Genomic DNA, 26,606 nt, shown 5'->3' on the forward strand with positions numbered 1-26,606 from the left:
TTTGTTTGCATGTTGAATGTTAGAACTGTTTTCCTGTTGCAGATGTTGGGGACAAGCTGATTGAGGTGGTAGGTCTGGAGAACAGTATGCATGTTGGTCAGGTCTATGCCGGACTGCGGGCATCCGGCAAACGTCTTGCTCAGTGCTCACAAGTTGTCATTAGGTATGTGTCAGTGGTAAAATGTCATTAACTGTGTGTCAGTGCTCATAACTTGTCATTAAGTATGTGTCAGTGCACACAAGTTGTTGTTAGTTGTGTCACAGTCTTTACAAGTTGTCATTAGGCATGTATGAGTGATCACAAGTTACCATTTGGTATGTGTCATTGATCACAAGCTGTCATTAAGTATGTGTCAGTGATCATATGTTGTCATTAAGTATGTGTCAGTGATCATATGTTGTCATTGAGTATGTGTCAGTGATTGCAAGGTGTCATTAAGTATGTGACAAGTTGTCATTAAGTATGTGTCAGTGATTACAAACTGTCAGATGGTATTGCTCATGCTATCAAACCTTGTTTTGTCAGAACCAGAATCACTCATATTCCTCGATGGTATACCTGTGTATTTTGTAGTTCAGTAGCTTTCTCATATACAGCATAAGTATCTATTACCAGTACTTGATTCGTATGGATGACAGATATGTCTTTTGATACACACATTTTGGTAATCAGTTTTGTGTATTGTGGAAGACAAAACTGTCAGAAGTGATGAAGTGATAATGAAATTATAACACAGTCCAATACTGACAGAAAAGAGCATGCATTGTAATGAGTGTGATTTGACCTGTTTCATATTTTGCTTTCAGGACAAGAAAACGATTTCCAATGCAAATAGATGGCGAACCCTGGATGCAACCACCGTGCACTGTGAGTAGCAGACAAACCATGACATTCAACTTGTGTTCATTCTGATCACTAGTTTTGTATTTCATAAAGTCCCTTACCTAGCTCTGAAATACGGCCCCTTACCTAGCACTGAACTCCATGCCGCACTTGCATGCTCAAAGTGCATACAACATGATAGACATTTTTACCGTGGATAACTTAAGATACTTGTGAGGTCAGTGTTCACGTTAACTCGGAAACCTGTGTTTTCCACGCTAAAAAAGATTGCTGAAAAATATTTTGCATGCATGTTTTGGGTGCATAGAATCTGACCTTAATTTTAGAAAGTACCTTAAAATAGCAACATATAGAAGACATGAAATGTTTAAATGATTCAGGATTGTAATGGACCCATGAGGGGAAGAATAGGCCTTTAGCAACCCATGCTTGCCACAAAAGGTGACTATGCTTGTTGTAAGAGGAGACTATCAGGATCTGGTGATCTCAGACTCGCTGACTTGGTTGACACATATCATCGGTTTCCAGTTGTGCTGATCGATGCTTCTGCTGTTGATCATTGGATTGTCCAGTGCAGACTCGATTATTTACAGACAGCTGGCATATAGCTCGAATATTGCTGAGTCTGGCTTTCTCATTCGCTCAGGATTGTAATGAACATTTCACATGCAAAAGATCTGCACTACATATTAAAATTTTATTTCTGCACACACGCTTACAAAACCAACTGCGAGGTGCAAAAAGTTTAATAATAGGATGACTTATCCCATCGGGTACCCATTTTCTGCAGGGTGGACAGTGGTAATTTTAAACGACTTGATTATTTCATAAACTGTATGTGGGCATTTGATGTCAGATGGCAAGCACTTATCACATGTTTACAGCTACGTTTAAGCCACAAATAGCACAGTTACTGCGTACAAATTGCATCAGTGATTAATGGTATACATCCAGCTATGTATTTTACTCTTTTCTTGAAAGAGATTGGATGGCCTTGGTATCTGAGGCACAGTACATTGCTATACAGAGTGGATTGAGATCTTTGTTCAACACAACTGTATTACATGGTGCCATTGTACAAAGTGATCTTAGCATTAAAGTTAATGTAAACCCATAAACTTATGACAGTCTTTTAGTTAAGGTCATATTATACAATGGAGCACAGGTTTGCAAGCATTACATCCATGCATGTGTGTTTCACCACACCTTCGTCACCTCAGGGTTTGCTTACACATAATGTAGATACATCATGCTGATATCAGTGGAATATGCTCTAAACCCAACTCACTCACTCATTCGCTCAGCTCTAAACCAACTCACTCATTAAGTGCTGTCTCCTCAAGGCTTGATGTTGTCACTGTTGTACTTACAGATCTATGTTACACACAAGAACCAAGTGCCCGTACTGATGGCGCCCCCGTCAAACAAGAAGTCCAAGCTTTTCAAACTTTTTAAGAAGTAGCTCAGTCTGTGCAGTGCAAGGTGAAGGTGAGTGTCGGGACCAGTTTAACAAATAATACTTGGACATTCAAACTATATATATACTCATCTGTACATTAACCAGCCAACAAACCCATGAAGATCTGGGATAGAACTGTTCCTCTCTAACCCATTTATTGTTGTAAGAGGCGACTTATGGGATCACTTGGTCAGGCTCATCATATCCCACTTGCGTAGATTGATGCTCATGCTGTCGATCACTGAATTGTCTGATCCAGACTCCATTATCCACAGACAACCAACCTATATATGGCATAATGCTGAGTGTGGCGTTAAACACCAAATATGTCAACCATCCCTACAATTTAGAAAGATTTCTTTGGTAGTCCAGGTTCCAGATCCGCGGCAACATTCTTAAGCTTTTGATGGACTATGGAGTTTTGTCTGGTCGTAATGCTACGAATGCTTTGTAATTTTGGAGCTCACAGCCAGAAACTGACTCACATAGTTGAGAAATCATGATTACATCAAGGAACCCCCATAGGTGTGAGTTGATTTTACATCAACAGGTGTGTGTGATTTTTCCACCTTGTACCAAGTTATAACTTACATATAGCCTATCAATGCATTGTTGTTGCACATTACAAATAGCCACTGTGACATCATATGTTGTAGATCGATGCTCATTTTGTTGATCACTGGTTTGTCATGGTCTTGCTTATTTACAGACTGTTGTCATATAGCAGGAATGTTGCTGAGTGTGGCATTAAACAGCAAACAAACCAACAAATAAATGAACACCAGGATGCTTTCATATAGCTGATGCTGTGTAATTCTGCAAATGATTTTGGGATCAACTACCACGTTAAACACATTCAAACATAATAATTTATCTTTGTATTGCAGGCCATCCTTGCACTGTGGAACAATGTGGATCAGCAAGTTGAGCCCTTCACAGCTAATCTAGCGCAGTAGCCCGAGGTCCATATATAGGCAGATGCAGGTCATCGCTTTACCAGTTGTAGCCCCGGTCAATAGCCATGTCCGCTGTCTCGGCAATACTTCTTGGTGCAATATTAAACAACCATAGCATTTTGCATGACGGCATCCTCCCATCTTGTTTCTTGTTACTGAGTGAAGCCCATCTCACTAGTTATCAAAATAATCATTTCTTTGTTGCCATGGTTACCTCCATTTCATTTTGATAATTTACACCATTTAGATTTCTATTTTACGTTTATATGTACATGGTTATCACTTCATGATAAACTTCTGTCTATTTTTCCCCATTTTTATTTAATATTTATATTTGGAATTCAAGTGTTAATTTTGTAGAAATCTATTTATTTTTTGTAGTTTTTGGTTTATTTTTATTTCTTAGGAATGTATATTTTTACAATCCTGATTTCCTGGAATCAGAAATAAAGTAACAGATGGGTGTGAACTAATTAAAGAGTTATCTTGTCATAATATTTCAGTTTGGGTCATTTTCTAGAAATTAAAACAATCTGTCATAATAGTAAAGTGAGATTTCCATATACTGAGAGACATTTTGATATTGCTGTATACTATTTTCACTGTTACACTCAGGTATTTTTGATGTGCAATTTGCAATATTTGATATGCCACATCTCTAAATGTAATATTGTACCAAGAACTACATCACTGAAACCCTCTTCCCTATATATGCCATTAGACTATTCCATATGAATGTGTGGAAGATTCCAAGAATGCATGGTAGGGGCTATAACATAGGTCTAGATTACATCAACCCCACAACCAATGGGCAGCTAAATAAGATAATAATTTCAATGCCAAATATATGTTCTTAGTGATGTGTACCGACACTGTTCATGGTTGAATCCGCTGACAGATGTAATAAGCCTAGTTCTGTGAATGCTGAGTATATTTATTTGAAGGCTCAATCATGTGAAGTTTTTCACTATGGTCTTGAAACTAAACAGTTATCAAAGTGTTTCCATAGTTTCCTTGAAGACAGCTTTGAGATTTCAAGGGCACTTTCCGACAAATATGTTGAAATGTTGATATGTCCCTTTAGATATCACATGCACGCAGTCACTATTATCCTCCAAGGCCAAATCTATAGGATGTAAAATGCTCAAAGTGTTCAAGAATGATATTTGTGAGTGAGTGGGTATAGTTTTACACTGCTTTTGGGAATATTCCAACATTATCACGAGAGGGAACACCAGAAATGGGCTTCACACATTGTACCAATGTGGGGAATTGAACCTAGGTCTTCAGTGTGACGAGTAGATGCTTTAACCATTAAACCATTTAACCATTTCAACCACTGCCATGAAACTTATATTGATGGATAGCTGAAAATGTAAATCTAGATTTAGTGATCTTTTATGGAGATGTCTGTAAATAGGCTGGTAATGCACTATGTAACTATTTTTGAAACAGATGTATACCATTTAAAGAATTTCAGTCACTGATGTTAAAGTAGGGATTTACCTTGAGTTCTGTATGCGAGGGTCCCAGGGACTCCTACTCTTCAGGGGTCCTGGACAGAAAAATGGGGGTCCCAGAGACTGTATCATGATCATCACATAAGTTATTACTGTAATAAAATTGCAAATGATACCATAGCCCAGCCTGCAGCAAACTTAATGATAACTCGTTACTTGAATGGAATTTTTGCAAAAAGTAAATAAGTAAAAAACAAAAAGACTTTTTCTACGTCACTGTGGGTGCGCAAATATATTTTGTTGTCAATTTTTATGCATATAGGACGCAGGAATTCATGTCCTGTAAATCCCTGTATTATAGTGAAGGTAAAATGGTTGATAACAGAACATATTCAGAGACTGTGAAGTGGTTGAAAGGGAATTATTATGTATTCACACACACAAAAGATTTTCTTTATACAGTATGACTGAAAAATAGAAAGTTAACACAAATGACCACGTTGATTGCTGTGAGTGTCAGTAATTTTGTTCTGACTGGTAGGAATATCAGCTCAGGTGTTACAGAAAATATTATCATGTATAAGCGCATAAAACTGAAACTTTACAGACTTCATATGTGAAACTTCTGCCTAACAAGTACAAATAATATCTACTTTCCCAGCAGCGAAAGTTGGGTTTCAGAAATCTTTCAAGCCCTGAATTTCATGAATCAGCAGGTCAGTCAAATACATAATCAGGAGGTTTTTAATTTTTGTGGAGTGTTATATCTGTCTCTATGTCTTCAGGATGGTTTATTTTCTGAAAAAATTCATGGATATTCTTACTTCAAACCTGGAAACACTTGATATTGTTTAATTTCAAGGCCCTATTTCAGTACACAGAACAATAACTTGGTCAGATTCACGGCAGTTCGTGGCTCATCATTGTCGCAATTAAAAAAGATATCCCAGCCATACATGCCTCCATTCGGACCTTCTACCCAAGTTTTTTTAATCCAATAAGTATTTTGTTTCCTGTCCATTAATCTTTATGTGCAAACATGCATGGAACATCAAGTTTTGCAAAACCTAATTGTGATATATGTGAACATAATGCCTTCTGTATACAGTGGTGTTTGTGTTATGTATGATTGATTGCACTTACTGTCATGCTTGTGTCTAATGAATCTGGTGTACTTTGCCACACCAGCCAAGCAAGAGCTTATTTATGCTCTTCCCAAGGTTAATCTACATGGAAAATTCGACCATTCTTGTGCCTATATCTAAGTAGAAACATAATCTCTATTGTAGTTTGCCAGTAAACAAAGAGTTAGTGTCTCCGTGGTAGTGTTTGTAGATTTCTTAAATGTATTAAATGTCTGATTCCCAATCAGACCTCAATACAGTGGAACCTGTTTAATCCAGACATTGCCAATTCCAGGCAATCATTCAGATTTTATTATTTCAGGATTATTTGTTCTGGTATAGAGTGATGTTTCCGTAATTGTTTAAGTGATTCTGAATAAAGAAGGTCTGGATAAAAAGGGTTTCACTGTACCTATAAGGATACATTTTGGGTAGGTTTCATTTAAAATGAATCTAATTTGTGGTAGTATTCTAGTAGAAAAACAGAGTGACTTATAAAGTAACATGATTTTTGTGTAAGAGGTAATAGATCCTAGAATAGAATGTCTATAGGTCTTGTAGCCAATCAGCAAAAAGCAACAGGTAGAAGGGCCTAGTAATACAGGTGACATTGAATTCTGCAAGAGTGAATATGCTTTTTATTTTCATGATGAACATATGGCATTCATTTCCTTAAGACATATTTTATCCAAATTGTGTAATTTCAGAACTAACAGGTGAACATTGAAGCCTTCACTTTTTCAGCATCATTTGTCTTTTAAAACTTGTAGAGATTGTTCCTGAAACTAGGCTTACCAAAATGGAGACTATGCATGACATACAGTCCTTCCTTATGAACCAAGCAGTATAATTGTATTGAAATATTAATATATTTGAGATACTTCCCATTGATTTTGTAGTTTTATAAATCGTTTTCCATAAGGTGTAGAACTGGATCTATTCCTGATCTAATGGGCAGGGTCTATGTCTATGTCTTGATTCCCATTTTCCATCAACGCACAAAATACACCTTTCAGTATGTTACAGTCATTATTGGAATGACTATATAAATATATTTGTGTCTGATGAAACAAGGAAACATGAAGCAAGAAAGCAATAATATTTTGTTAAATATCTTCAAGGGGGTCTTGCTTTTAGACATACAGCTTACCGCATGCCTGAAAATATATGTAATTGTCTAACTATGTCAAATGTACCAGAATGCACAAGTCATCACCTTGTATACATACTTAATATTGTGTCCCTGAACGGGAGATAACAGTATATAAAGGGGAATAACTCTTGCGAGTTGGATAAAGTGTTATCTATGACTGTAGCAGTGATTAGTTACCAATTTAGGAATGTTTTATTATTTGTACTCTATTATGCAAACAGTTATACAATATTCAAATAAGTTGTTTCATTTAGGGATACCTTAGTTGTCTCCCTTTGGTTTGGCTTATTTAGTATGGCAAGACAATGATGCACATTAATACTGGACAGTGTGGCCTGGGCATTTTTAGATCTTGTTGCTTTTTCCAGGCATATTAAATTCATAATGACACACCTATAGCCATCATTATGTAACCAGCGTCAGTTAATTGTTAGTGGAACCCCATGATATTGAACTAGTTGTTAGGAAATCAACCTTATTCAAGAACTCATTTCATGTTTATATTTGTTTCAGATATTGTATAACCTAATCAAAATGTGTAATTATTTTGTATCCAGAATGTATTATAATGTGAAGTCATGCACAAAATTGTGTGATTGTTTTTCTCATTTAATTACATTTTTTGTTGACATATTATGTCTGCTTTACAAAGCAGCCTAAATATTTATCCTATATACACTGGATAGTGGCCGATGACTTGAGTCGTAATGTCTACAGATGTCAGTGTGTTTAAGTTATTCCGATGGACAGAGATCAGCATTCTGTATTCCCCATCTGATACTCTCCTGCCTTTCTTCATACAGTATTTTTATGAAATATTTTCACTATTGTACATTGTATCTATTATTTCCTGTACCAAACATGGGCCTTGGACAAGCAACAGTAATTGCAGGTATCCATATTGAAACCATTACTGATTTCCCATCATGCTATTCCGAAGTCATACTTTAGCCCAGGTGACTCGTTTATGCTTACATTATTAAGGTTACATGTTAAGTTAAGTCTGGCATGTTTTGCATTATTTTTATGAATTTATATAACTGAAGTATTCTCTACAAGATAGGCTTATTTGAAGACAAAAAGCTGTGAATTTAAGAAGAATGCAATTATCAGGGAAAACAAATGGATAATTATGTGTTTAATAATTGCATTTGTCATGTGAAACAGATCTTTCTAAAAGGAAGTATTTCTGAAAATAGTCAGTAATTACACATCTTAGAAAGCAAATGTCTTAATTTAAGAAGCTATGATAAAATGAAAATGACATGATAAACATAGACTTTGATATTAGCACCCTTACATTCTTGTGTATTAAACTATACTACTTAAGAAAACATGTTAAGAATGCTCAATTTCAGAAAGAGTGTTCTTTAACTTTTTTTTTTTTTCTTTCTTTTTTTTTTAAATGGTAATTTTTTTTATATTCTTCCCATAATATGGTTGGTTGTCTTTCATATCTCATGCATAGTTATAAAAGGTCTATACTGGATAATGATCTGAGAAATGGCGTCATAGATATTAAATGTAATAGTGTATATATGAAGGAACTGTAAAAGGATAGTGCAGTATTTGTCTGTAGTAAGACTTTCTGTGCCAATCTCTTCAATCTATCAATCAAATATCGGTGAACCAATTAGAATTGATGTAAGTAACACTATGGTGACTTCCTTCTCTGTATTCAAACATATATAAGTTCAGTTTTAGTATTTGTGTAGAAATTGTATGCATTTTTTCTTCTTCACATTATATGCTAATAGTCCTTTTTGACAAATTGTGTTAATTATTTCATACTAGTTGTTGTTTTTTGTGCACTTATACAGTTCTACACACATGCCATGCCAGTCTGTTATAGTCCGAACCTATTGTGTCTTGGAACAAAAGCAACCCTATTACTTAGTGTATTGGTTGACTCTATATGATGGTGTTTAGAAGATTCATACAGTGCTTTGCTCAAATTTCCTCTGGCTTTAGCCTCATATTTCCGCTTTTATTGCTGATGTTATATTGAACATATTCCACCATGATCTCTGTGTTATAGTTATAAGGAATTTTCATTTTGTTATGTTGTCGTAGCTGCCAACAGTCCCGAATATTCGTACTTCTTACCAATTTTCAATCAATATATGATTTTGTTAAAGTATGTGTAGCAAGAAGCCAATAGGTGAAAACAATCTCAAGGAATACATTTTTGTAGCTGTAAGGACAGATCATCCTGTTGTTTCTTGGTATGAAGTCTACTGCATCTGTCCAGTCAAAACTCTTCAGTGATATGATTGGAAGTTCCTTTAGAAGTAGAATCTAGAGGATAAAATTGTTGACACACTTCCGGAATATTGTCAGTTTTTTTGTTTCTGGGCCAGATAGTAGCAAAGAGCTAATTGTGATGAGGGAAAGTTGGCAGTTATGTTTTAGAAATATTGATGGACTTTTGTCAAAAAATAGTCCCATTGTTACAGCCAAAATGGTAAAAGCTGTGACACTTATTTCACACCTGTCTTCGAAGAATAAATATAGCCGTTTCTGATAAGCCAGAAGCCAATGAAGTCAATGTAGCCAGTCATTAGGAAAGGTAAATATTTGTCACAGCTTCAAATGCCTTGGTCATAAACTATGCCAGAGTTCTGGTTTCATAATACTGAATGTGAGTATCCCAGTATTATGTAAAATGTACTTCATTTTTCTGAAATAGGGCCAAATGTTATTCTGTACATGATAGATCTTTGCAGGCAAAGATACCTAACTATGTAAATGACTTATGAGCAATGCTGTAAGATTCTGTTAAAATTTTGAAAAATGTAAATTACATTTTTGAATGTGTGATTGTTTATGTTTCAAGTGAAACATTAACAATTTCAATACATAACATAACCTAATTCTTTCCTACAATTAATAATTTATATATATCAAGAATATGTGACCAAGGTCATGAATATATTTCATGTCATATTATGAATATGATTAATCAACCATATTCCTGTTTGTTTTCCTAAATTTGTTATTTGTTTATTTACTTACCTCATATCAGTTGCATCAGTTTGATCTGTAATCAGTGTTTGAAGCAAAATCCTGCATATTGACATTTAGTTGTAAATGTGCTTTTAGATTACAACTCCTATTTATACTAACTGTAGATTGTGGATATTCTATTTGAAGCTCAGTGTCCCCCTAGTGTAATGTTGCATAATGTCTCAATCTTCACTGTTATATCTGGGTCCTATGATAACCCCCTACTACTCGAATTCTCAATTTGTTGATGTCATAAGATTTACATGAATGCAGATTTTTATTTGAAAACTTCATCCTACAATATGAAATGTTAAGAAATTGAAATGTGCTTTAATGTCTTTTTATCCAATTTCAATAAATATTTCAAGCCAGATTTTGTTTGTGATATTTGGATAATGATGATGATGATGATGATGATGATGATGATGATGATGATGATGATGATGATGATGATCTGAGGCACTACTTGCTAACAAGGATCTTATGTTGACTATAGGCCAGAACTGACACCAGGAGTATGGCAACATGCAACAAGCTCCACATTTGCCTGACATTGTCTCCTGGTTTGTCAACACCATGCCAACACTGTCATTGATGGGATGCAGACATTAGACATGCATCACTTTGGGCTCTCTCTCTCACTAAGCTGACATGTTGAGATATGATGGGAATACTGATCAAGGAAGAGTGAAACCACACTCACTCACTCACTCACTTCAGATGATGTTCACTTCCGACAGCAAGAGATCATACTAGATTGTAAATTATAGTCCCACGGTGCTGACGTTTATTGTGTTAGTCACAAAATGAAAAATGTTATACAGACTGATAGATATAAGAAGATGAATACATTACAAACACAGCCTTGACCAGACAAATCTTTGACATGAGTGTATCCAGATTTAAACAGATCGCCAGCTACAGCAGCAACCAAATACATCCGATGGTTAGAGTAGGGACTGTTAAGTCAGATCCATTGTACCCTTTCTGCTGTCAGGATGCTCATGATGTCAATCACTGTTTTTAAGATATAGCTGGATTTGTTCTGGTGCTTACAAAGAAACAAATACCACCAGGTTCAGGTTCTTTTGAGAATTAAAACAAACCCACTTCAAACAAAATTTGTTTTTATGAAACAGTCTGAATCATTTTAAACTGGTGATGATAGCATGGCCTTGCTGAAAAGGGGCCTTGACCTACAAGTGGCATCCATGACAAACACATGCACAAACAAGTCAACAATTATCAAAAACATATTGTATATATTCTGATATGCCCTACACTTAACAGACTCCATTCAAACAAAAGTCTGGAATGGTCATTTACTTTGAAGAGTTCCTAAACTCTAACAAGTTCCCCCCTCAAAGCAAGTTTGATTTATGCCTTTTAAATCCAGTTCTAACCCTGAAGGATTTCTAAGCAAAGGGAGAGCCTTCCAAACTGGATAATACAAAACAAATATGATGAAAATTATACTCAGGAGAGTAAAATCATATTTGGAAGTGGTGCATCATATTTAAGGTGGATCATATTTTGGATCCGTTGATCATACTTTGGATAATTAGAGGATTCTTTCGTCAGGTGGACCATGCTCGTGAGACATGGATCGTACTTACGAGAGTTGTATCACGTGTGTTTGAGCATGATTTGCTGTGATCTATTCTCAAATGCAGGTGCGCTTCTCAAGAGGTGTCACGTAATAATCACAAATTCTTACGTTCGTTTGCTACATATTAAGGTTATATCGTGTCCTCATACTTGGAGTCTACAATTGGTATTATCGTGCTTGGAGGGTCGATATGAAACCTTAAACTGTCCTGGGACATTCTGATTTCGGAAACATTTTTCGGAGATTTTATACCTCCTTACTCATTGCCCCTTATTTTGATTGACCGAGTGGTCAGACTTGCTGAATTTTAGGGCAGCGTTCACCAATGCTTTTGATACTGAGCACTTGTTTGTTTGGTCCAAGAAACTGCTGGGTACAGCCTAAGGGAAACATAGGTGAGGGTCTGGTGCTTATGGAGACGCTCGTGCTTGCCCTTTTTACGTTGCCACACACACATCACACGGTTCCTTTCTGGCCCTAAGAACGATTCAAGAAACCAATTTATTAGTTGTAACTAAGATTATCAGACGTTTCCAGAGAACGAGAATTTTATTTATTCAATTCAGCACTTGTGTTTTGGAATTACAAATATAGATGATGGTAAATTTAGCCAAAATGGTGGAATCATTTCTGGATTTTTTAATTCATTTGAGCAAGTCTTTGATAATAGATGAAGGTAAACACAGTGCAAGCATATGGTGAAAGGTATTCCTCATCTTTGGTCTCTGACTTGCCCATATGAAGATCCTCCCTAGAAGTTTCTCACTTTAGCCATACGTGAGTTCTTGATAAAGAAGAGCTAAACTCGCAAGTGTAAAACCAAGAAAGGTTAACTATGAACCATTTTAACTGACATTCTATATACGAATGATATTATGTTTCCCTTAATGTTTCTCTCAAAATACTTAATTCGTATGTATATAGCACACTGACATTTTTCTTGCATGTTGGCATGCATATATCTACTATGTAACTAACTGTATACGTGTCAGTTTGCTAGATATATACGAATCAAGTCTGTTGATAAGCTCATTGCGTGCAACATATTGAATATTACATTTGTAGAGAATCAAACGGAACACATACATAACAGTGGTATAGAGGCAGGCCTCTATACTACCCAAAACTTTTTTTTTCCAGTTACAAAATGCATTACGACATATATAACATCGAAGAGCATTTTGTAAATGATATTCATATATATACATTCCGCAAGTGTCCGTGTATCGGTTTACGTACACCACAGCGTTTCTTCAGGCATGTAGTTGTCCTAAGCACAGCTGCAAACACCTCGTGACAGATGTTGCTGTAGGTCCATGTTGGCCATCGTGGCCTCCAGGCTTTTATTCTGCTGCAAATGTCGCCGTGCTTATTTCCCTGAAACGATTCCAACAACAACAGATGGCGTCGATCGCGTGTTGAGTAGTGCGTATGAATATCTTTATTCACAGCGCAGTAGCACACCGACAGAAGGAGGATCCTCTCGCCCTGTCAGGGAACAGAAGGTAACATTTTTGGGACTTTTTGGACGGTTTTTGTGGGCTCTGGATATTTTCAGTGTACATGTTTCGGGTGTGATTTAGGACATCTTTTGAGATACATACCTGAACTTAAGTCTGCAGTATATGTTCACGTTAGAAGCCGGTGTGCGTTTGTAGATTTGCGCTCGTTTGTCTTGACTCATCGTCAGCTTTGAGTTTGCGTGGCACAAACCATCGGTGAGGATGTTATTCGTCGGGACAGTGGGCATACAGTGGGCATACAGTGGGCATACATTGGAATGTACTATCAGCTTTAACAAAGCAAAACAACAAAAAAGCAAACAAACAAACAAACAAACGTCCACGTAGAAGAATATATGTATTGATGTATTGAAGTATTGATGATTGGATTTGATAAAAGATTTGCACACGTTATCAAAATATTTGTAGGCTGGAATTCTCCGGAACACTGCCTATGTAGGATCCCCACCACAAAAATGGTACCTGTGACAAATACAGTCCCATGGTATTGCCATTTCTTTTATCTGTTTATTGTTAGTCACCATAAAACCAGGGTGTGTACTTTCTTTTGTCCTTCAAGACATTTATGTGGTTTTGCCGTGAATGGATATGTAAGAATAGGCTTTAGTTCCATGAGAATACTTTTGGTTCACTAAAATTACCAGAGCCGATTTATGTACGGAAATGGAGATGTTATTTGTCTTTCTTGTGACACAACTCTGTATCACTACACGAATGAGCCATGAGATCAATGGCGTTACGATGACTTGCATGGACAAATGCTGGGTTCTCTGGTTATTATGAACAAATATACGCCTCGAATATTCGAAGGGACATTAGCTAACAAATTAGGCGTAGTCTACTTCATTTCCCCCAAAACACCACTGCACTTTGATGAGGTCATGGTTTTGTTGTTGTTTAACTCAACAATATTCCAGTTACATGTAGAAGTCTGTATATAGACATGTGTCAACCAAGTCAGCGAGTCTGACCACCCGATCCCGTTAACCACCTTATACAACAAGCATGGGCTACTGAAGACCAATTCTGACCCGGATCTTCACGGGTCTACTAGGTTGAAGAGTTGCTTTGGAATAGAAATGAACCGTTCGAGCCACGTAAGGCGTTTCGATACAATAAACGTTCATACAGTTAGTTTTTGCGCCACGTCGTTATACGGCGGTATATCTAGCGGTAACGAGTCGAACTTTTGAAGCTGGATCGATTCTCCATTTTATGTCTGGAAATACGGCAACTACAATGAAGTTTTCACTTCACTGTTCTTGTTTTCATAACCCATGTGGCATTTTACACTATGGAGAGGAGCATTGTTATGCTACAAAAATATATTATATGTTTGAATCAGGGCAGCTTATGACATTGCCCTTAACACGTGGTTGTATAGTATACATTGATTAAATGCAAAGATAATTTGATATATTTTCTCTCTTCTCGTGAATGGCTATGCATTTAACAAGTCATCTTTTATCAGGCAGATGCCAGGATGTAAACTGTTCATAGTAGGAATCGTCAATCAAATTCTGCATTTTAATTGGTTGGACGCACAACATTTGAATCTGGGCTGTTACAAATTTATCATTTATATTAGGCTATATATCGTATTAAGAATGGTTTCCTCTGAGACTTGAGGGCAGGCATTATTGAGAATATGTGCTAATGATCATTCATTTAACCCTTGCAATTATGAAAAATATTCACAACGGGATTATTCAACGTTTATAGATATGTCACGAGAATTTCAGAAAGTAGGTTTCATATTGAGGCTAATACCCACGACCAGATGATCCTGGCAGCAAAGTACGTGTAGTAGCTCTTTACATTGTCTTTGTATTTGACACAGTACATGTGCCACCTTTTCGAGAACCCCTAGTATCGTCACTATTTGTTAGTGATTCACACATGCATCCAGACACGCTTATGACACAATCTAAATCGAAATAACTCTACCTTAACGGAGATTTCTTGTCATGATAATAGAAAGGTTTGACGCGTTTATTTTTCATACTAATTCGGAAGAGTGGGGGACTGAGTATGGTTTTACGCCGCTTTCAGCAATGTTCAGCTGTATGATGATGCTAGGTATGACAGCTGGCAGGTACGTGGAACTAATCTATACATGTCCCCATAGCTCAAGGTGAAATATCAAAAAATACGAAGTGCACATACCATGTCCGTACTGGAACGCCATTGTATTCATAGGATGTTGTAATATAGCTGGAATATTTACTTCAGCGTAAAACTTATATTCTGCTGTAACTGCAGACACCGAGACGTTTAGTCATCAAAGCATCAGACAACTGAACGTGTAGACTGTGAAGCGTTTAGTTATCAAAGAGACAGACAGGTGCACTTGTAGACAGTGGAGTGTTTAGTTATCAAAGAGACAGACAGGTGAACATGTAGACAGTGAAGTCTTTAGTTATCAAAGAGACAGACAGGTGAACATGTAGACAGTGAAGTGTTTAGTTATCAAAGGGAGAGACAGGTTAACTTGTAAACACCTCCGGTTTTATCAATTCATAATGCAATATCTCCAACAACACATGCTTGTCGTCAGAGGCGACATGGAAGTGTAACATTAGCTGCTCATTTTATCGATCACTTGATTGTCTGGTCCAGAATCCCTCACTTACAGACCGCTGTCATATAGCAGGAATATTTGGCAAACAACAAACAAACGAATTATGTTTCTGTTTATATATATGGATGTATGTGCACGCATTAATAGAGAGTATGTTTTTTATAGGCATAGCAGGTGACTGCCAGTTTAACCGACTAAATATGCGTTCTGGTAAATGATTGCTATATCTTTCACACGCACGTCCTTCGCATGAATGCCATCAGACAGGTAATAATGCATTAACGACACCGAGCGATTCGTTTTAGCCACATTTGGGTATAGCTGTGTCACATCCTGTTGAATCCAGCTTTGATCATGCGCAATTATCTCCATAGGTACCGATACAGATACACAATTTGACAACTGTAGCGAATGGTGAATTTTCAGAGCAAAGCTGTTGCCGTATGATGAGTCACGTTTGGATATCTTGAACGCAGGTCTAACACAGCGCTCGTGTGGTACAAACGGCCAGGATGACATGACTGTCGCTTACACTTAACACCGCTTAATAACACCTGTGGCGTTCAATATCTACGTCGTTGTTCCTACAGTTGAGTTGAGTTGAATTCAGAGGCCATTTTGAACTTGAATTTTATAGAAGTAATGCCGAGGCAGCTACATGGCGTTATGACAATTTTAACGCCGTCATATAGCTGGAATATTGCTGAGTGCGGCGTAAAACTAAACTCACTCACTTTTAGAGACATTATGCATCAAGAATAGCATGCTTTAGGCATAACCACTGTTGATTCGGCGATTCTTGATTGTACTTCAAATCTCAATAAATACGGGAATATATTTCATCAATACGTTTTGTCAATGGTTATGTCAAGCAGGTGTCCCCTCACTTAGGAACTACGATTTACTGTACAGAGTTACCTGTGATTGTTATTTTGAATGCTTGTTTGCTCCAAATTATCTCTAGGTCTGTTTGTACCTGCGCTCACGAGTTTTACCCAAGTGGCAGACGTCTGAACATGCTAACACCATGTGTAGTAACTGGAATACTGTTAAAACGGTGACCCAACACAGCGGGTGGTTGTGGCACCACAGGGCCTGATAACTAAACTGTATGTCATTTCAAGGATTTTCCTCGATTCTGCTTTCGTTTGATTTCAAAATCAACTTATTTAGGTCGCACGTAATTGTCCATGCCTACCGAGTACGGTATAGCAGTCTATTTGTTTCATATATCGATTCAGTCACGAGTGAAAGCATTTGAATACAGTCATATATTTAACGAAGAACGGATAAATAACAAAAATTAATTTTCAGTTGTTGATGTAAATGCTGTGAAATCAACAATCAAACATAGGTGAAAATTTGGAATGTATGTTTCATGTTACACGCATGAATGAAACGCTCGTTGAGCTCAAATATTTGTTTGTCATTGACAGTGCTATTGAATTCCTTATTTTGACAGCCATTTTGTATCTGACAAACTCGCTTATAACGTACTGGGTGTTTTTGTCCCGAAAATGGTTGTTATATAAACTAACGGGCAAAAGAAACGATACCAAGTTTGGTGACTTGATAATTCATTTCTTCATTTATACAGTGACGCATAGTAGTATTACTACTACAGTGATGTGAGTGAGTGCTTATTTCCCAGTACACCTTTAGTTAAAATTCACTGCCCTCTTTCACAATAGTGGTGTGTGGTTTTGTAATATCAGTGATTTCCACTTGGTATGTAATTTTGCCCGTTAGTTTATTTCAGTCGAAATGCGCACAACGAACCAAACAAGCAGAGTTCCTCTGGAGCGCAATAGTGCAGTGGTAAGGCATCTGCCTATCAAGCTGAGGGTCGGGATTCGATCCCCGGTGGAGGCACCAAATTTGCGTTGTATACTTGGATAAGACACTTAGATCCACATTGTCAGTGTTCACCTAGCTGTAAAATGGGTATCCGAGAGGATGTGCTGGCAATGTGAGTGTTTAGTTCATTGCGCCTAACAGGCAGCATGGCTGTATCATCCCCAGGGAGTTGAAAAATGTGCCTTGATAATGAGCGCCATATAAGCGGACTATTACTATTAATATTATAACCACAGTCTGTTGAGTATTCAAGGTTTCATGTGTAGTATTTCGGGTACTGCATCAGTTTCCCATGATTTAGCTGGTTGACTCGGGTTGAAGCTATCAAAACTATCCAGGTAATTTTCAAAAGAAAAATAGAAAGCCAACTCATGATGATCTACCAAGACAAGTTTCACTTGACAGTTGGTGAAAACAGTAAAATAGTGTGGTTTGGGATTGCACTTTCAAGTAAACAACAAATTCTGTTAATTTTGTTATTGCGCTGTATCGGCAGCTGCGGTGGCTAAGTGGGTTAGATTGATGTGTGCTGCGATTAGTGCCTTGGTTCGAATTCTGTTTGGACTCACCCTCACAAAGGTACTAAAAGCTCGCTGACTTGGTTGACACAAGTCATCGTGTCCCAGTTGAGAACACTGATACTCACAACCTTGATCACTGGATTTTCTGGTCCAGACTCGATTATTTATAGACCGACGCCATGTATACGTAGCATGAAAATTACTGAGTTCTGCGTTCAACAACAAACAAACAACTCCATTACAAAATGAAACCCTGACTCCACGCCAACCCTTGTACGGCAGTGGGCCATCTCGCCAGGTAAGCGCATGTCCTCATCACGGTATGTGTTACAAGGGGCGCTGGGGTAGCCTACCCAGTCACTCACTCACTCACGCACGCACGCACGCACGCACGCACGCACGCACGCATTCACTCACTCACTCACTCACTCACTCATTACGTTTTATTATGTTTAAGGGCAAAACAGCGCATCATGTGTGGACACCCAGGAGGGGCGGTGTTCTTCTTGACCATCCTCACCACAGTCGTCTTTATTTTCACCGTGTTGCTTGGGGTGGCGGCAATGCCTTCAGCCAACTTCAACTGTAAGTAGCCGTAATTACTCGATCTCTGGCACTCTGGCGCACAACCCTTTCTGAGTTAACAAAATGGTCGTGACTGATCTTAAGCTAAATAGTTTGTGGAGATTGACGACTTAAATGGAAGAGCACAAGTCACTGTGCTTTGAACGAACTTTGAACGTTATGTCCACTGTGCATGTATATAAAGGCAGGGTCATCTTTTGTTTATATCCTCGCAGATGAAACGCTGACATGCGACTTCCTTGCCTCACTCAAGGATTGGCTGACTCCCTAACTGACTCTTGACTCTTTCCCTGACTGACTTCCCGACTGACTTATTCACTCGTAAACGGACCCTGTTCTCACAAAAGCCCTGATAACTAAACTGAATGCCATTTTAAGGATTCTCCTCATTTCTGCTCAGAAACAGCCCCTATCCATAACAAAATAGTTATCATGGTATACTGCATGAGGCCAAGCTTGCTGTTATCTATACCAAAAACATGGAGAGTTACTAAAACAGTACTGAAGACAAAACCTCACATGCAAAACATATTCAACTCACAAACGGACCAAGCCTAGGCTGTAACACAACATGAAGGATGGATACTCACACGCATCCACTTCATCCAAACAAGAAACAAACTCGGAATCTTAAAGGGTCACCAACCTTCGACAAGATCGGCAAGATCGGCTGGCGAGATCTGTTCTTGTCAAACCATGAACCTTTCGAAAACTTAAAAATGTCATCAGTCTTGGTGGTTAATAGAATGTCTCAATTTTTTGTCTACCTGACCCTGTTTGTATTTCTTGTATTTAATATTAACAATTGCATGTGTATATTCTTTATACTTGACTTGCGTTACTTTTACGCGAGAAAATATATACTATTGAAAGATGTTAAGTACACCCTGTTTGCTCCATGTTCTTAATTTGTCAAGTGGGTATTGCAAACAACCTGTAGATCTTCCTTAACTTGTCTTGAGTAGTATGTTCAACATAATGTTAAACATAAATAATACAAACCACTGGCAGACAACCTAAAACGATAAAGTAAAACGGAGCGCTGACATTGTCATATTGTGTATTAACATTTCCATAATCACGTCATCCCAAACCCTATGTGCAGCATTGATCCGGCTGACTCCAACTAACAGATGTTCCTTCACGAGGCTGTCACAGCCGGTGGAGTTGTGAAATGCAGCGTCGTTACTGATGACTAACATCGAAGAAGTGGCGTTCTTTCAAACCTGTGTTGATTCCAGTTTCAAATTTATATTATCTATTGTGTATGAATGCAAATATAAAGTATATCTTCTTGTCAGGGTAATAAACATCACGTGATTATGAACGGAATACTGTCTGATATATTCATGTTTTAGTGATGGAATGATTTAATTATTGACTGACATTGGCGTTTCAGTCATGTGAAGTAATGGTCATTTCTGTTTGATTGGGGCGGTGGGGTAGCCTCGTGGTTAAAGCGTTCGCTCGCCAAGCAGAAGACCCGTTTTCGATTCCCTACATGAATACAATGTGTGAAGCCCATTTCTGATGTTCACCTCCGTCACGTTGCTGAAATTGTGCTAAATGCGGCATTAACCTAAACTCACTCAATTCTGTCTGTCGGTACAGTTGTCAGTAGCAAAACGACCCTTTGGTACGTTTGTGGAGTATTTTGGATATATGTTTAAAATAATTTGTACGAAAAAAAACAGGAAATGGTATTTTTTCGAACCCAAAGACATGTACTCTCAGTCAGAAAATATGTTTTCAATGAAATGAAAAGGCTTATCCCAATCATAATAGATAATGATAAAAAATATATATAAACAGCCTCGTTTATCCAACCAAACACATTTCATCAGGTTTGAAAGGCGAAATAGCAGTCGAATTCATATAAATGCATGATATTGACACCGGGTGTTCGTGGAAAGAGTAAGTATCTATTTGTTTCTGACAAAAAGTGTAAAGAAACACGATCGACTAAATGCATGACCCCGTACATACCGAAACATGAGTCTCATTAACCTACTCAGACAATGAATCAGAATTGATCAGAATTTTTTTCTGTGAAAGTGAAATTGAAGACCACAAACAGCCCTGGTTACACTGAATTTGAATTCCTTGTTTCATAAGAAAGTGTCATGTACAAATGAATATTTTAATTTTAAACTGTAGTAAAACCGTATTTCTATATTTTATGTCGAGGTTTAGGCAACATACCTTAACTAAGAAACCACATACTGTCCCTGTTTGATGAGGTTGTGAATTGATTCACAATGCATCTTGCTCAATGGTTACCTGTTGTGTGTTTTTTTTGTTCTAATTCAGGATAATTCTGTAACACAATGAAGTTGATATAATATCACTTCCTTACCAGACCGCCACTGCTTTCTAGCGGCAGAGCCTCGTTTTGAAATGTCCATGATTTCTAAAGCCCTTATTCTCGAAACGTTCGTAGCCCTAAGAATTCTTAACTTTGATCGTAGTCTATGTGTTAAGAATGGGCTTAAGACGTTCGTAGGGTTACGAACGTTTCGAGAATAGTTAGCCAGGTTTCTGTTTGTCAGAGCTCGCTGTACGGCAGAGCACGCTGTTCGACGTGTTTGCAAGCATTAGAAGTAGCACAATGTTGCAATATACAAGTACTTAAATGTATCAAATATCATACTGATTAAGATACTAATTTATGTCTCTAGTTAAATGAATTAGTCGAAAATTCTGCACTGGTTATCGCACCAAGCTGCGCAACAGGACGCAACAGACTGTTCTGTAATCAATATTTGACTTGATTCTTTGTTGCAGTGGCGCCGGGTCTGTTCGAGCGAGGGATTGCCAATGTGTCAGACACCTATCGCCTCGATATATCTCCTACCGATGGAACGTTCGCCCTGTGGGGCGTGGTCTTCCTTTGGCAGTTCTGTTGGATAATCTACTCTCTAACTGCATTATGTCGTAAAACAGGAGACGGACGCGTTTACGACAATCCTATTCTACTTCCGCCCGTTTTCTACGTCTCGTTCATCATAAGCCTGTTTATGACGATTGGGTGGTTGTTCCTCTGGGATCGGCAGTTCATTGCTCTGTCTCTGGTGGTAATGTTATTCGTCTCAGCATTCCTCTACCTATCTCTAGGTATGTCCTACAGCACACTGGAACGTCACATGCCGCTTCTCCACGTCCAAGCAAGGAACCTCGACATCTGGTCCATCCGAATCCTGGTACAAAATGGTATCGCCTTGTACGCCACCTGGACCACCATCGAATCCGTGTTGATTCTGGCAGCCGTTATGACGTACACATCTGTGCCCCACGTATCCGAGGAAACGTCATCGACAGTCAGTCTCTCCATCCTTGCCGCTTTCATGCTTGTCTATGCACTGACTGATTTTTTTGCTTTCGACAGATTCAGCAGATTCACCGTTACACCATACATGGTGTTAATTGTCGCCCTCTGTGGTATGTTCACTAACAATGCTGACACGTACAAAATGAACTCGATCTTCATCGTGGCGCTGTTGGCAACGTCGGCCGTCGTTGCCCTCACCAAGGTGTTTTTCATTTGTCTCCGACAGATCACCAAGCAATCGGATTCCGCCGAGACAACTGAATTCCTGAGGGAGCTGGATGAATCAAGGCATCTTTTGAAATGAGAGCTTGGGAAAAAATAGTTCGAGAGGTGAGTGAGTGACTTTGCGATCGCTTTTAACAGCATTCCAGTTCTAACAAGGCGCTTCAAAACTGGACATGAGACATTTACATCTTTGGTCAAGCCCACGAGAAATTGTCCAGTGATGACAAACCAGGAAATGCGATCGGGGAGAACAGAGACGTGGCCCATCCGTGTCCCCGTGTAGTACAGGGAGCGTGTATGAGACTCATTCTGGTTCCCTTGCCTCGTATAAATATAGAGAAGCCCGGGAACCAGGATGGTATAAGACTCTCGACAGTACAGATTGATACATATATTTCATGGCTCGGTGTATGTAACGTGTATCAACATTCAGCGAACATTCAAATATGGACGAGATCTACTGCTTGACAAGTATATAGATGAGCCAGCGCAATGAACGCGTTTGTGACAAGCAGGCGGAGCAAGTAATCTGGACGAATACACTTGGTTGCTACAAGTAGATTAGCGATTAAGCACGTGCAATACATGCTGACTGTGGCGTGATATCAATACCGCTACTGTTTAATACGTGTCTCGTAGAGCGAATTAGTTCAGCAAGACACCATCACGACCCGAGTCAATTTGTGAATGGTTGCAGATTTCAGTTAGATTAATATGTTCACGTTAGGGAAGCATGGGCAAACTGTTCATTCTCAGGTCAAACTGAACAACCTGTAAGTTACAGATATGTTTTGGTCACCGCTCAAACAGACATATTCTAGTTTATCTTATTAAAGGACACAGTAATATTTCCAGGATATTTTCCATCTCCATGCACCTAAAACGTCACATGTCTCCCCACTTATGATATTTTTCATCCTAAAGTATTGTTCGTTTTGCATCGATATCTCTGGTTAGCTTAGAATCTAAAAGGTCGAACAAGAGAATGCTTGATAGTGGCGCAAAGTCGCAAAATTGGTTTTCGAATGTGATGTATCTACTGCTGATATTGTTAGCAGTGAGTGAGTGAGTTGGGTTTTATGCCGGTTTTAGTACTATTCCAACCATATCACGAGGGGAGGCACCAGGTATAGATTTACCACATTGTACACATGTTTGGCATTGAACCCGATCCTTCAACGTTACGAGTGAACAGTTTAACCATTAGGCTACCCCACCGCTCCCGTGTTGTTAGTAAATATCTGGTACAGCTGTCACCTAAACATACAAAAGGAAGCTGCATTTAACGGTCTCATCAGTCCAGCAAAACAATATAGATTGTTCTAGATAACAGCGTGTTGTCGAGACTCTGTGTACATCAGCTGGGATCAATCGCTGAAGCCTGAAATAGAGGTGTTTTATGAATCTAGTATATGTCCTTAGTTTCACGCGTCTGTCACACTGTGCAATTATCAGAATGTGTAGCTGAACATGACGTTGCCATGGTAATCTGTGGCCATGGAACGAAATATGTAGTCGGCATTTCACTAAAAAAATGTTTAATTCTTTTAAGGATGTGACTAGAAATAACTGGGAAAACAATCCTGTTAAAACACCATTCTGCCCTTTGTATGATTTCTACACTGTACTATTGACCACTAGGCAATGAGCTAATTTTGCGTTATATTCTACAGTTTCCATTTTCGCTGAGTATTCTATGTATGTATATTGTTTAACGGCGCACCAGCAATAGCCAATCTGTATGGAGGCTGTCTGTAGATAATCGTGTCTGGACCATCGATCTACGTATTTGAGATACGATGACGCGTGTCAACAAGGTAATTCATTTTAGGATATGATCGGGCATACCAGAAATCACATTAGCTTGTTTAAAAACAATAGTGCTGTTTGTTTTTTGTACGCTGAAATACTGATCAATTGGCCAGCTTTCCAGATTTCGCGAGGTTGAGTTCGACTCGACAACTTAATCAATAAACCACGATGTGCACCCCAGCTGCCATATACCCTCTATCGACGCGAAATCAACAAAACAAATAATTTTTATGTGCAAAATGTACTCCCATGTCAACTGGGCAATTTTAAACTGGCAAACTGAACACATTTCAGTTTTTTCTAGTTAGATATGTATGGTGTGATTGAATCTTTAAAGGGCATTTAGAAGTGGAGTGTTTAAAAAGGCAAGATGTATGAATGTCTTGCTTGTCTTATGATAGGATTGACTGGAATATTATTATCAGTTTCCCGCTTCGATCTGATGTGTATGTTGTGCCTGTTGTGGGCTACCATGACTTGGTGCCGACATTGCTACCTGATGATTTTGTTGAGCATGATAGTGGGTGGTGTTAACTCCCCTTCATCAACCTTTCTGTTGTGTTCCCTTCATCAGCCTTTCTGTTGTGTTCCCTTCATCAACCTTTCTGTTGTGTTCCCTTCATTAACCTTTCTGTTGTGTTCCCTTCATCAGCCTTTCTGTTGTGTTCCCTTCATCAACCTTTCTGTTGTGTTCCCTTCATTAACCTTTCTGTTGTGTTCCCTTCATCAGCCTTTCTGTTGTGTTCCCTTCAGCAACCTTTCTGTTGTGTTCTCTTCATCAGCCTTTCTGTTGTGTTCTCTTCATCAGCCTTTCTGTTGTGTTCCCTTCATCAGCCTTTCTGTTGTGTTGAATTTCGAACTGAAGCAGGCCGTTCGGGTACACCCTTGAAACCCAGAAGCACGTGGTTCAGCAGACCATTATTAGAAAACTGAGATTCGAAATCACGGCTGTGAAGTTCTTTGATTTAGATCCCCTTGTACAAAATATCTGGTTTCAATGCTGCATGACCAAAGCTTCAAACTCAAGCTACTCACTCACGAAACAGTTACTATTATCTCGAAGTAGCAGCAAGTTCCCACCATGTTCCAATATTCTATAATGCCCACGTATTGAATAACCGTTTTTTGTAACCGAATGCCTTTCATCGCTGATAAACGACACAGCACTGAGATACCAATACACCACGCGATATTAATACCAAGTGTATCAAGAGTTATCGGATTTAATCAGAAAGAAACAGTACTGTCACACCTGCACCCGAGACCTTTATCTTCTACCATGGAAACGGTGATGTTGATATGCTGAGGAACGATATAAATATATATTCATTTCACGTAGATGCACGTGCACCGTTTGGACATATATGGTGAATGTCTCTCAGCAAATGTATCGTATTGTTTAAAATTCATGACAAGGCGTGTAATCGCATTTTCACTTTGTCAAGAGTACACAGCACTTTAATGTGTAAAATTGTAAGCCTGTAGTTCATATGCCGATCTATAGTTTGTTTCATTATATTTATTTATAACACACACATATACTGACCTACAATAAAAACGCGTCATAAACTTAAGTCCATACTCACACTGTTACAGTGTATTTATGTAGCACAGTAAACTTTGTTTACATTGAACACGCTTATAACGAACTGTCGGAGGAATCGAATTGTTTGGAGTCTTTTGTTGTTGTTGTTGTTGTCCTGGGCCTCCTTTCAGAAAGCACTGAGGTGATCGTAAGTCACTAAGGTAACCTTAGTACAATGTTAAAGAAAGGAGTTAAGGTTAATCTTAGTAAAGGTTGATTCGTGAAAGGAGCCCCAGTTCATTTGCTGTATATTGTAGTCGACATATGTATAACAAATTACGGTTATGTATACCCAATATGTTCTACATAACCGTGGCGTAATTGTGCTTCATATATCGTAACCATTGCCCTTATGTTACAAGCATGTACAAATTACACATTGAAATAAACCAATCTTCATATCATGAATTTGTTCTGTGGTCTGTTCTTGTGGTTTCAAAATATCTCTTGAGACCTGGAGCTTTTTTGCTGCAAAGTGTGAGTCATCCGTTATAAATAAACATAGAAAATAATGAAAATGTAAGCGGTCAGATGTTGCACCTTTACACAGTCACATCTTTACAATGAAACAAGTCACAGGGGCTTGTAACGCTAAAAACTGTCATCAAAGTATATACTGTCCCGAATTGGGTATTACCCTTTTAATAGTACTAATACCTATTAGGGACAGTGTATATACCTTGAATGCAGGTTTTAGCGTTACAAGCCCCTGTGTCACATGTAACTTCTGATAGCAATATAAATCGATAAAACTTTCACGAAGACGTATTGTAAATGTGTTACTAGTAAATGCTAGAGGCTTATCACGAAGCCATGTACCCTCTTGAACTTGCCTGTAACACTTCCCCCCCCCCCCTCTCTCTCTCTCTCTTACACACACACACGCACGCACGCACGCGCGCGCACACACACAAATCAAGCTTTAGATTCAGAAGACGCAAATTAATATATTGTTCCCTACAATACACTTCCTTCATC

General features: G+C 38.3%; 2 protein-coding genes across 11 annotated transcripts in view; both read left to right on the forward strand.

Annotated features, from left to right (window-relative positions):
* The window catches only part of LOC137298201 (diacylglycerol kinase beta-like), a 99,992-nt gene extending 95,013 nt beyond the window's left edge, over positions 1–4,979 (forward strand). For all 10 annotated transcript variants that reach the window (XM_067830367.1, XM_067830369.1, XM_067830364.1 and 7 more), the window contains 4 exons: positions 43–163; positions 808–868; positions 2,217–2,332; positions 3,191–4,979. In XM_067830367.1, coding sequence (XP_067686468.1) covers positions 43–163; positions 808–868; positions 2,217–2,306 — 272 coding nt within the window. In that variant the 3' untranslated portion in view covers positions 2,307–2,332; positions 3,191–4,979. The remainder of the gene's footprint in view (positions 1–42; positions 164–807; positions 869–2,216; positions 2,333–3,190) is intronic.
* Positions 4,980–12,911: 7,932 nt separating this feature from the next.
* On the forward strand, positions 12,912–26,032 carry LOC137299080 (uncharacterized). The gene is made up of 3 exons (XM_067831576.1): positions 12,912–13,116; positions 18,551–18,678; positions 21,463–26,032. The coding sequence occupies exons 1-3, from the start codon at positions 13,043–13,045 to the stop codon at positions 22,308–22,310; spliced, it is 1,050 nt and encodes a 349-aa protein (XP_067687677.1). The 5' UTR covers positions 12,912–13,042; the 3' UTR covers positions 22,311–26,032.
* The last annotated feature ends 574 nt before the right edge of the window (positions 26,033–26,606 follow it).

Source organism: Haliotis asinina, chromosome 10, assembly GCF_037392515.1.
Source record: "Haliotis asinina isolate JCU_RB_2024 chromosome 10, JCU_Hal_asi_v2, whole genome shotgun sequence".
NCBI classification, from domain to species: Eukaryota; Metazoa; Mollusca; class Gastropoda; order Lepetellida; family Haliotidae; genus Haliotis; species Haliotis asinina.